At 36.1% G+C, this 11,801-nt stretch overlaps 1 protein-coding gene across 1 annotated transcript in view; it reads left to right on the top strand.

Annotated features, from left to right (window-relative positions):
* The first annotated feature begins 6,160 nt into the window (after positions 1-6,160).
* LOC103742355 (UDP-glucuronosyltransferase 2B1-like) overlaps positions 6,161-11,801 on the top strand; it is an 11,971-nt gene continuing 6,330 nt past the window's right edge. The window contains exons 1-2 of the mRNA XM_008843412.2: positions 6,161-6,918; positions 7,885-8,033. Of these exons, the coding sequence (XP_008841634.2) occupies positions 6,168-6,918; positions 7,885-8,033 (900 nt within the window). The 5' untranslated portion in view covers positions 6,161-6,167. The remainder of the gene's footprint in view (positions 6,919-7,884; positions 8,034-11,801) is intronic.

Here is an 11,801-nt window from a genome sequence, read left to right as displayed (position 1 = left end):
AAATGGATAGAACTAGAAACTGTTATACTAAGCAAAGTAACACAAACTCAGAAATGCAAGCAATGTTCTCCCTCATTTGAAGATTATATCATCAATCCCCTATATATTTATATATATATATATATCCTGATTTAACACCAGGAGCCAGGAAGATTGAAAGGAAACACAGAGGTGAAGGAAAAAAAAGAGCCTGAAAGTGGGGAATAGTAGGGAACAGGTGTTACAAGGTGGGAGTTCCGAAAAGGTAGAGTGTTTGGCGGGGTGGGGAGGATGGAGGTACATGTAGGGAACCATAGGGCAGGGGTGTCAAACTACCTCTATTGGTGCAATACTGGGACTGTTATCTGGTGGGAGTGATCAAAAGCTATCTAATTGGACTTAAAGTCCTTTCATTGGGAGGGAACTTATGTGTGGCACTGTAATTATAAACAAATATGTGGTTGGAGAGGTCATAGATATTAGAGAAAACCCTACCTCTGTCAAAACTGTAGACAAATGAAATTTATTAACATATGCTAACTGAGGAGAAGACAGATGGTGGAGGGCAAGTGCTATGGGAGGAGAATGGGGAAACGGGGTGTTTGGACTGGGGAGGGAGGAAGGAGGTTGTAGGGGATAGAGAAGAGATGAATGGAGCTTGGGTGATGTGAAAGCCAGAAGGAAATGTGTTGACTCAGGAACACTCTGAGAAATACATACACAGTGTTTGAACATTAGTGAATGTGTATAACTGGGGTTTGTAAGGCAAGGAGCACACTACCAGACAGGAATTACCTCCCTTCGAGTTCTTGGTCACAGTGGTCCATGAAACCCACAAAATAACACAGCCTATTTCTGGAGCACTTGATTATCTCCCAGATCTTGAAGGTAAGATCCTACTGCTGAATACAGGACATTCTTCAGACATTGAACTTGGGGAAATGGAGCTGAAACTGACCTGGAGGCCTTCTCATGGAAGACAAGTTCTCATGGTCCTAAAGAATACCATGCAAGCTTCTAAGGGAGAAAATCAATCCAAAGTCCAATCCAGCTCTAAAGCCTAATGGCCACAATGACTAGCACAGCAAACTACTACTATTGGTTCAGTCCTGGCACTTTTATCTGTGATCAACAACTATCTAATTGACCTTAAAGCCATCTCAATGGGAGGGAACACATGGGTGGCACTGTAATTATAGATAACTGTACATGGTTGGAGAGGTCATAGATCTTAGAGAAAACACCACCTCTGTCATAATTATAGACAAATGAAATTTATTACTATATGCTAAATATGGATCCTTACATTACAGACATGTATATTGTATACCACTCTTTAAGAACCCTTCTTTCTGCATCAGATTGAGGCTATTACAGAGTTCCACAACTGATCAGGCATAGAGAATATATATTTGATGGAGAACCATCACTTAGGGAATTCAGAACAGGAACTCAACACAGGAACCTGAGGCAGGAACTGAAGCAGAAACCACAGAGGAATGGAGCTAACTAGCTTACTGCCCTGGTTTGTTTAACTGTGTTGCTTTTGTAACCAGACAGAGCTGCCTGCTCATGCATAGCTCCACACACAGTGAACTGGGCCTTCCTACATCAATTAGAAATTAAGAAAATGTCTCATAGACATGGTCATAGGCTATTCTGATGGAGGAAATCCCTCAATCGAGGTTCCTTCTTCTCCACTGACTATAGTTTGTGTCAAATAGACAAAAACTACTTGGTAAAGCCTCCTATTGATTCAAGTATATTTCATACCAATTGGAAAAATAATCAATAGACTTTGAAATTTTCAGGCAAATCAAACATACAGGAATATGAAGTGAAAATGTGCAACTTCAATATGGTTTCTGAATTATTTAAATAACTTTGTGATTGTAAGGAAAAGATCTCTTACATGATTAGATGTCCAAAAAGACAGAAATAATTTAAAAATTAGCAAATACACCCTCAAACACCAAATGTATTCAGGGTCTTCTGTATATTAAAAATAAACTGTAAATACAACTCAACAAATTAGGATCTTCTTCACTTATTCCTACACCAGAATATTGGCTTCCTTGAATTTTTCTAGATTCCTTTCCCTTTCCTCAATCATAAATATCTGTATTCTGATGTGTTAGCAGCAGTCTTGGTCACATTTACAAAGAAATGGTTCTTCTTCAAGGGCAAGACCCATATTCACCTTTTCTTTTCATTTCACTTCTTCAGTCGTTGGCAGCCTCCTGTCCACCAGGAGAAGCAGATATTTGTCAAGCTGTAAATATAATCGGCAGGGTAGATACTTGGACTCAGGGTTGTTGAACCTGAGTCAGCCTATTCTGATCTTAGGGAACTTCTAAAAGAGTTCACTGAATTGGCCTATATAAAATCAGAATGTGTTGAGGGATAAGGATAAAAGGGAATGAATTAAGCACATGATGTTATTCTGGTATTTCTTTTTGTTTTGTTTAGCTTCTGTTTTATTTCATTTTTTTCACTTTTTTCATTTTTTTGTTTTTATTGAATTTCTGTCTATTTCATACAGAAAAATATATTCTGACAAATATTCTGAGTTTTCTGATATCTACTTAATATTACTTCCAGGTTCAAGTATACCCTCAACATTGTATTACTTTCTTTTTTTAATTTGTATTTTTTTTTGTTCTTTTAAAAAAATTTATTGAGAATTTCATACAGGCATATAAGCATATAAGGTGTCCTGATCAAATCCATGACCTCTCCCTCCCCCCCAACTCCTCCCATATCTCCCCATCACTTTTTTCTGATAACTTCATGTACTCTTTCTTGTTCTCCATTTTTCAAAATTATTTGTTTAATAACCACATACTTAGAAGAAGCATTTCATTACAATAGCATTGACATATTCAATAACAATTTCTTGAGCTAAGATGCATCTCTTTCAAAATTGGATGTAAATTTTTAGGTTCACAGTTGAATTATTACAGTTATACAATACTGTACTCAGTATAAACCCTATAAGTCATAAAATGAAATCAGAATTTAACCTTTAATAAGATCTCCATTTCATTATTAAAATACAGTTTCATACAGAAAAATTCATTTTAATGCAACTGACATTGCTTGCACATGTGCTTCTAATCTCTATATATCTGATTATTACTAGTCACAGTCGGTTACTTTCTGAGCTCCATGGCATCGAAGTATGGATATAAAGTCATGAGGTAGATTTCAATGATAATATTTTTCACATCTGCTAATTATTAAGGAGGAAATTTTTATGCTTTGAAGAATTATTATTTTTATCATTTTTAAAAATTTTTGATAACTCCATGATTAGAAGAATCATTTCACTACACCTTTAACATGTATTGCTTCCTTTTAATGACTGCAATTCTATAAACTGTCTTTGAAAGGCCTCAAAGAAAGTAGAAGACAAAGCATTCAAGAATTTAATGTCTGTATATCTATATACAATACCAAGATCCCTTCAAATGAGTGTCAATTAGTCTTTGGACTCAGTAGCGAGGGTAATACTTTCAAAAATTAGCAAAGTCTAATAGAACACGAAAGGTTCCTATAATTGTCAATTACTCTATCAAAATATCAATATTTGGTGCTCGAGAGATTGCTCAGTGGTTAAAAGCTCAGGCTGTTCTTGTTGAAGACCGAGGATTGCATCCCTCCACCCACATGCTACCTAACAACCATAGGTAACTCCAGTTCCAGACGCCCTCTTCTGTTCTCTGTGCGCACTGCACGACACGGATGCACTTCTACACAAAACAAATAAAATCAAAAATAATTGTAAAACTATATCCATGTTGTGGGATAATATCTAAATAATGTGTTTGATGCAATGTTATGGATAGGTAGGAAGCACAATCTTACTTTTCTCTGTATAATCCACTGTGGTTCTATGTGAAAAGTTTGTCTTTATCTTGGGGCACTGTCATGGGCCAACCTTGATCCATCAAACAGACCCTTTCTTCTAATTTTACTTTTTTCTGACCCCTACCTGTCTGATTTAGTTTCTCATAAATCCAGTTTACATGCTGGTCTAAATCATTTAAACTAAGAAGAAACACTTTTGCAATGAATGCACCCCTCCAAGAGCATTAAAAACAAAACAAAACAAAACACTGAAGACCCATAATAATGTGACTGTACCTGTTGAACTAAGTTCTTTTGTAAACTGTCCTGTGACCACAATCTTATAGATCCTGATGAACTAGGTATCAAATTCTATCTTTCCCATGTCCAGGTCCATTATTAATGCTCTTCCTTTCTCCTTTTTACTTCTAAGTCCCTGATATTCATGGGGAACTGAGATAACAAATACTACGAATTCCTAATGACTCATGTGAGCCAGTCCACTTGGGACAGATTTCCTTCAAATTGCTACAAATTATGCAGGCTGTCTCTAGGAGGGATGAATAGTTAAATAAAGAAATGATTTCTCTGCTTACATGGCTCTGAGACTGAGCTCATCTGCCCCCATATCCCACAGCCTCACATGCCAGGCAGAAAAAGGCATATCGATTTTTCTCTTTAAAAGTCTTCCCAGTTCAAGGGTTTCAGATGAAATTTATCCTGTGATTTTCATGTTTTTCTTTGCTAACTCATGATTAAGGTTCCTCTCTGCATCATAAATCATGGACTTTTGTGTCCATCTATACTAAAGGTACCTATACTAAGAGATACCTTCCATCATGTATACTGTATTCTCGCCCTCCTCAGTACCTGAGTCTGCCAATGGGTTTCACATTTTAGGATCCCATGAAGAGCTTTTCATTACAAACCAAATGTCACTGTTTCTCCTGTTCCCTACCAGCTCTAATAAACATCAAATCAACATGTCTATCTTCTTCTCTTTTTTGTTCACTTTTCCTGCATATCAGGTTCTAATGTGAAGAAATGCATCATATCTTTCTCATGTTTTAATTCCCTTCTTATGCAAGGAAGTTCTTTCTGGGAAGACAGCTGAGTTTCAGCTGCATATTATATTGCGTACAGAGAGGTCCACAGAATCACTTCTCCCTGAATCATCAATGATTCTGCCCTTCAATGTTTGGGTGTCAAAAATTACCTTTCCTTGGAAGATGGGAACAAATGTCTTCACATCACATAAGGCAATGAAAAAAATCAAAGAAATGCATTCGTTCAAATGCAGCCTCATGAGATAAACAATTTATTGGATTCATTTCAGGAACCTGTCAAGTGGAGATCTTTTTTGAAGGTTAAAGACTCATTCAATTTTATGTCTGACAGGGTTTATACTGAGTTCAGTATTAAATAACTGTATTAATAGAACTGTGAACCTAAATATTTTATAGCCACTTTTGAAAGAGATGAATCTTTGCTCTGGAAATTGTTGTTGAGTATGTTAAAGCTGTAATGAAATGCTTCTAAAAAATAAAAGAAATAAAAAAAATAATTTAAAAGAAAAGAAAATATACAAGTAAATTTGTAGAACTTCAAGCTAAAAAAAAAAAAAAAAAAAGAGGTCAGTCACTGGAGCTCCGATGACTCAGGAAACTGTTTCATCTAAAAGCCCACCCAGCATGCATGAAAGCTCAGGGAAGGCGCTTCTAGCTCCATGAACAACTTATAGGTATTTCTGAAAACAGATCTCTATACCAGAAAATGTTTTCGATTTATTTTACCTAAGGATACATGCTATGAGTTTTGTGAGTACTTTTGCTTTTTTGTTCATTTGCTTCATTTTTCTCTGTCTTTTGAGCCTCCCTCCACTTTCCAGGATTGAACATGACAATTCTGAGCAACTAACTACAGAGCATAATGCCTGTGGTATATACTATAGTCAAAAAATTGAAAAATAACTTATTTGAAAAATGTTGATTCAACAGTATCATTCATTGTTCTTTACTGCTACATGAGGACAGTACAGAAGCAAAAGCCTCTCAACTGCCACCAATTTTTGACAGGACCCTGAAATATTATAATTAAGAGAGGTGACTTGCACAGAAAACTTTATTATATCTTAGTGAATAGAATACAGTCCAAACTGAAGTAGGCAAACAAACTTTCAACATCTTCAGTTCAAGCTCCATGTATTTATTTACATGTGAAATCAGGTGATCAAGCTTATCATATTATTCCTGCACTTTGAACTGTAGAAGTTATGTGTTAACTTCTTAATTGATTTGTCATTACATATAAACATGGAAGGCTATAGAGAGTAACAGTAAATGCAGAAAGAATTGCATTGCAGGAAGATGTCTGTGAAATGGTCTTCAGTCCTGCTATTGACACAGCTGATATGCTGCTTCAGATCTGTAACTTGTGGAAAAGTGCTGGTGTGGCCCACAGAATACAGTCATTGGATGAACATAAAGATAATCCTGGATGAACTTGTTGAGAGAGGGCATGAAGTAACTGTTCTGACATCTTCAGCATCCATCCTTGTTGATCCCAGCAAATCATCTACTATTAAATTCGAGATTTTCCCTACATCAATTGGCAAAGAGGATCTGGAATATGTGTTTATGGAATCCATAACAGAATGGACAAATAGTTATGGAAAAAAATCATTTTGGACACATTATTCACAATTGAAAAAATCCTTTTATAAATATTCTGATACTATCGAAAATTTATGCAAAGCAGTAGTTAGGAACAAGAGTCTTATGAAGAAACTACAGGAATCAAAGTTTGATGTTGTTCTCGCAGATGCAATTGGTCCCTGCGGTGAGCTGCTGGCGGAGGTATTTAAAATACCACTCGTGTACACTCTTCGCTTCTCTATTGGATATACTTTTGAAAAGTATGGTGGGGGACTTCCGTTCCCTCCTTCCTATGTGCCGGTAATTTTGTCAGAATTAAGTGACCGGATGACATTTGTGGAGAGGGTAAAGAATATGATGCATGTTTTATACTTTGATTTTTGGTTCCAAGCACTTAATGAAAAGAAGTGGAATCAGTTTTACAGCGAAGTTCTAGGTAAGCTCTGTCTTTCATTGTTACTTTGAAATTCAGACTGTTTCTGTGAACATGAGTGTGTCTGAATTAATATGAAACCAGAAGTATGTGGCTGTTAATTATGAATTGAAAAAACAATAGAAGTTAATGAAGCAATCTCAGAAGCAAAGAGACACCATAGCGTTGTTCAGAATACTCCAGAAATTAAAATCAATATTTCTACAAATTGAGCCAAAGAGAATTCTCGGAAGAATTACTTGTGGTTTACCTTGTGTGTCATTTGACTTCAATAAAAGTAATTATAAATGTCTAAGTATTTTAATGATCATAGATATTAGCATTGAGAACTTCTTTTCCTCCACCACTATCAACACCAGGGCAAATATTTCACTTTGCAAATCAGGTACTTCATGTATAAATTGACTATTTAACTGTAATATCATGAAATATCCTTCACAATTGAGCATTTGTTTTAAGATCAGAAAGAGAGTTCTGTGAATTTAAGTTATTTAGAATTTCAGACTTTGCAAATTGACAGCAATCATGTTTTAAAGCTTAAATCCTTGCTACATAATGGATATGCTTTATTAGTGTTTGCTTTCAAAATTCATATCTATATATGGAATTCAGTGACATTCTCCAAGTTATCACAATTTATGTGAAGAATCAAGTATCAAGGACAGGGCATCTATATTGTAAAAATTAGATGAAATATTCTATGAAAACTATTTTTTAAAATATAATAAGATTCATTTAGTATAACATGGAGTTTCCAAATTAACAGCTGTTATTTTGAAGCTGTGATAAAATTTAATTAATTTATGTATACCTTAACATTTGTATTCGTATATATAGATATATTAATCAAAATTCAAATATGTCAAGACATTGTTTGCATTATTTCAGATCACCTACAAAAATCACATGCTATATTCTAGACAACATTCTCACTTTATTCTGCATTTTGTATTTTTTGTTTTGCTCCAGGGAGACCCACAACAATATTTGAGATGATGGGAAAAGCAGATATGTGGCTCATTCGAACATATTGGGATTTAGAATTTCCTCGTCCCCTCTTACCAAATTTTGAATTTGTGGGAGGACTTCACTGCAAACCTGCTAAACCTCTGCCTAAGGTAACACCACACCTTTCCTTTCTTGCATTACTCTATAATTTTCAGAAAATGATATTGCTTCTTTTGTTAGGGCTGTTTATTTTACAAGCGAGATATAAAAATTGCACTATAGCATTCTTTCTATTATAGACTCATATATTCCAATACACTGACAAGTCCCTGGATTTCCCTTCTGTCAGGCAGGTAAATTAGTATCCTTTTAGGATATTGTCAGTTATACTAGGAATTTCATGTGCAACTGCTAAAAAATTATCATTTATTCAAGAACATAATTTAGATCTCTACTATGTGGTAGTGTGCAAAAGAACAAAGAAGCATTGATTTATGCACCATATAGAATGAAATCTACTTGGGTAAACCATGGAAAATAATAAAGTTTGTGAGTAGTATTATCATGGAAATTTCTATGTTCAGGAAACAATGAAAAGAGATCACAGAATCCTTGCTTAGTTATGTTGAGACCTGAGCAAGGTCCAGGGTGAGTGAAAGTGAGAGAGAGAGAGAGAGAGAGAGAGGAATAAAAGCAGATAGAGGTGCAAAGACTACTTCAAGAAAAAATTTCAACTGGGTTTTTCATTTCATATTGGAAATCTTAATCAAACTGTGACACCTGCCATATCCAGGAACCTCATACACACCCCCAACAGGATTTAATACATTCATATACATATGCATATATATATATATATAAAAGTTCATTCACTGGAGCCTAGTTAGCCAATGTAGAATCACTCACTTAAAGAAATCTACTCTCCCTCACCTGACAGTAATCAGTTGCCAATATTTCTACTACAAAATTTGAGGCCTGCTTCCCATTTCCTTCATTCTATTCTGGGATTTTGTCTGGTTGAATGGGCCTGGATCTTGTCCTTGCTGTCACCTAGAAAGGTCATATGAACAATTTCCAAGCAGTCTGAAAGCCTCTGTTTGTTTATGCTCATGCACCAGCCCTGGCTCTTACATTCTGTTTCCCCTCTCTTCCACAATGGTCCCTGAGCTGTTGGTGGGTAAGGTTTACTATTGGAGTTCTACCCATGGACATTGTAGCCTCCTATTCTACAAAACTTAGCTGGGTGTGCCCTTCTGTGTGTATCACACTCTTGTTTGAGGAAGCTTTGCTGCTGAGCGTTGAGGGCTGTATTAGTCTTCTCTCTATTCCCTGTTCACCTATGATTTATGAGTCAGGCATAGAGGTTCAACTGTAGATGTGTCATTTAGGACTGGGCATCTTTTAGACATATAATCTCTATGTGTGACCAGTTGTGGAACTTTGTAACAGCCTCCATCTGTTACATAAAGGAGCTTGTTTGATGAGTGGTGAGAGGCACACTTGTCTGTGACTATAACGATACAGATTAGAATACAGTAAGAGATTACATTGGTCTAGAGATGTGACAGAAGTAGGTTTTTGTCTAGGGTCTACGCCATCGCCAGCCATGTGTACTCGGCTATGTTTACAGTACCACACGAGTTCCCTCCCATTGAGTAGGTCTTAATTCCAATTAGACAGTTGTTGATTACCCTCAAGATAAAAGTGCCACTACTGCACCAATAGGGATTATTTGCTGGGCCTCATCGTTGTGGTTCGTAGGCTTTACAGCTGGGCAGGGTCACCGATTGGTGCTTTAAGTCCAGCTAGATAGTTGTTGATTACCACCTACATAAAGGGTTCACTACTGCACTAATAGAAATAGTTTGGTGTGTGGGTTATTGTGGTTATTTGGCTTTGGATATGGCTTGGAACATTGATTGATTTTTCCCTTTTAACAGCTTGCATAGTATCCTCTTAAATTTTAAGTGCTAGTCTTCAGGGAGAAGGCATCCAGATTAGTTCCAGATCCATTGCTTCAAGTACTATGTCTGAAATATGTCATATCATCAGTATTTGGCTCTTAACTTTCATGTTCTTGGAGGGTAAATAAAGGGCTAAGGCAACAGTCTATAATGCTATGGAGTCTGTTGGCTCACCGTGACCAACAACTCAGAGGGAGTTTTCTCCTATCAGGTACTGTGTTCCTTTGACCTCAGCCTTCAGGTAGACACTTTCATTCATGTTCAGATATTTAATGTGTATTTTTCAGGAGGGGTTGAATTTAGTTAATAAACTTATTTCTGAGTTTTTTATGCTCCCTAAGCTCTATTTATCTCTCCTATCTCTCTCCCTGTCCAACCCTCCCTCCTCCCTCCCCAGTTTATGTCTCCCCAGGCTCTTGAGTTCCTTCTTCCCCTCACCTCCCATGCTTCCTTGTAAGTACCCCTCTCCTGTCTTCCAAATTGAATAGACCCATTTTCCCCATTTCCTCATTGGTAACATCTGTTTCCTACTTTCCCCCTGTCTTGGGCTTTTTCTTTCCCTTTATTTCTGTACTTGCTCTTCCATTTTCCTGGCTCTTTCTCTGACAAGAGAAATAGTGTCCTGGAAGCTTCATTCCTCTTGACCAACTTTGATACTGAAAGAAGTTTCCATGCAGGCAGCTAGGGGTCATTAATAGCTTAGACTTACATAAAATAGTAAGCAAAGGTGGCTGGAGAGATGGTTCAGTGGTTAAGAACACCTACTGTTCTATGCAGAAGACCCAGGTTTGAATCCCAGCCCCCACAAGGCAGCTAATAACTGTCCTGTTCCAGGGAATCTGACAGCCTCTTCTGTCCTCCGTGGCCATTGCACGACCCGGGTGCACTTACCTACATGCAGGCATAACACTGATTCCTATCAAATAAAAATAATATATAAAATATTTTTTAAAATAGTGAGCAAAAATAACAACCTGTCATGGAAGATGTGCCCAATGGTGCCTTTCACTTCCCTCTACCTCAGGAGCTTTTATTGGTATTTTTATTTGGTTTCAACATTTCAAACAAATTAGGAAATACTGTTTTTTTTTAAGGTTTATTGCTTCAAGAGATATGTTCTAATTTCAGTCATTTTCCTGAAGATGACATGATCTCATTATTGGTTATGGGTGAATAATACAACATTATGTAAATATACTAATACTTCTGTGCATTTATCAGTTGATCAAAGCCTAGGTGCATTCCATATTTGAGCCATTTCAAATAGTTCTCTGGGAAACATGGGTATACATAATTCTCTTTTTCCTGCTGATAATTTCCCTCAGATGTATCAGTCAAGAAAGATAATATATGGATCACACATTAGTTCTAATGTTATTTGTGTGAGGAAACATTAATGTTTTCCATACCGGCTATATAATTTTCATATGTACAAATAACATATGTAAATGTTGCTTTATATGACATACCTGGGAGTTTTGGAATTATTAAATTTGTGACAGCCATTATAATACAATGAGATGTAATTGATCTAATTTTTTGAGTTGCATTTTTGAAGTGGCTATAGTTTCTTTGGCTAGCGAAATTCTAATCTAAATACTTTCCTCTTTGCTAAGATCATGAAGATTTTCTTCAAGTCATTGTAAATTTTCATTACACGTGCAGGGATCTTTGATCCATTTTGAGATACATTTTGCATAGCATGAGAAATGGGTTCTACATCAAGCTCTACATGTGGATATAAAGAGGTCTCACTACATTTTATTGGAAGTGCTGTCTTCAACTTCTAATTTCACACTGTTAAACTTATTTTTTCTCATCTTTTTAAATCATCATCACTGGAATGGAAATTTACAATGACTTGTTTATGATATTTTTAATATGGCGTTGAATTTGAATTACAATTATTCTGTACATCTTTTCTTTCTTTCTTTCTTTCTTTCTTTCTTTCTTTTTTTTTTTTTTTTTTTCTAA

Source organism: Nannospalax galili, unplaced genomic scaffold (assembly GCF_000622305.1).
Source record: "Nannospalax galili isolate Female #2095 unplaced genomic scaffold, S.galili_v1.0 scaffold2142, whole genome shotgun sequence".
Taxonomy (NCBI): Eukaryota; Metazoa; Chordata; class Mammalia; order Rodentia; family Spalacidae; genus Nannospalax; species Nannospalax galili.
This window is presented reverse-complemented; position numbering and strand designations above follow the sequence as displayed.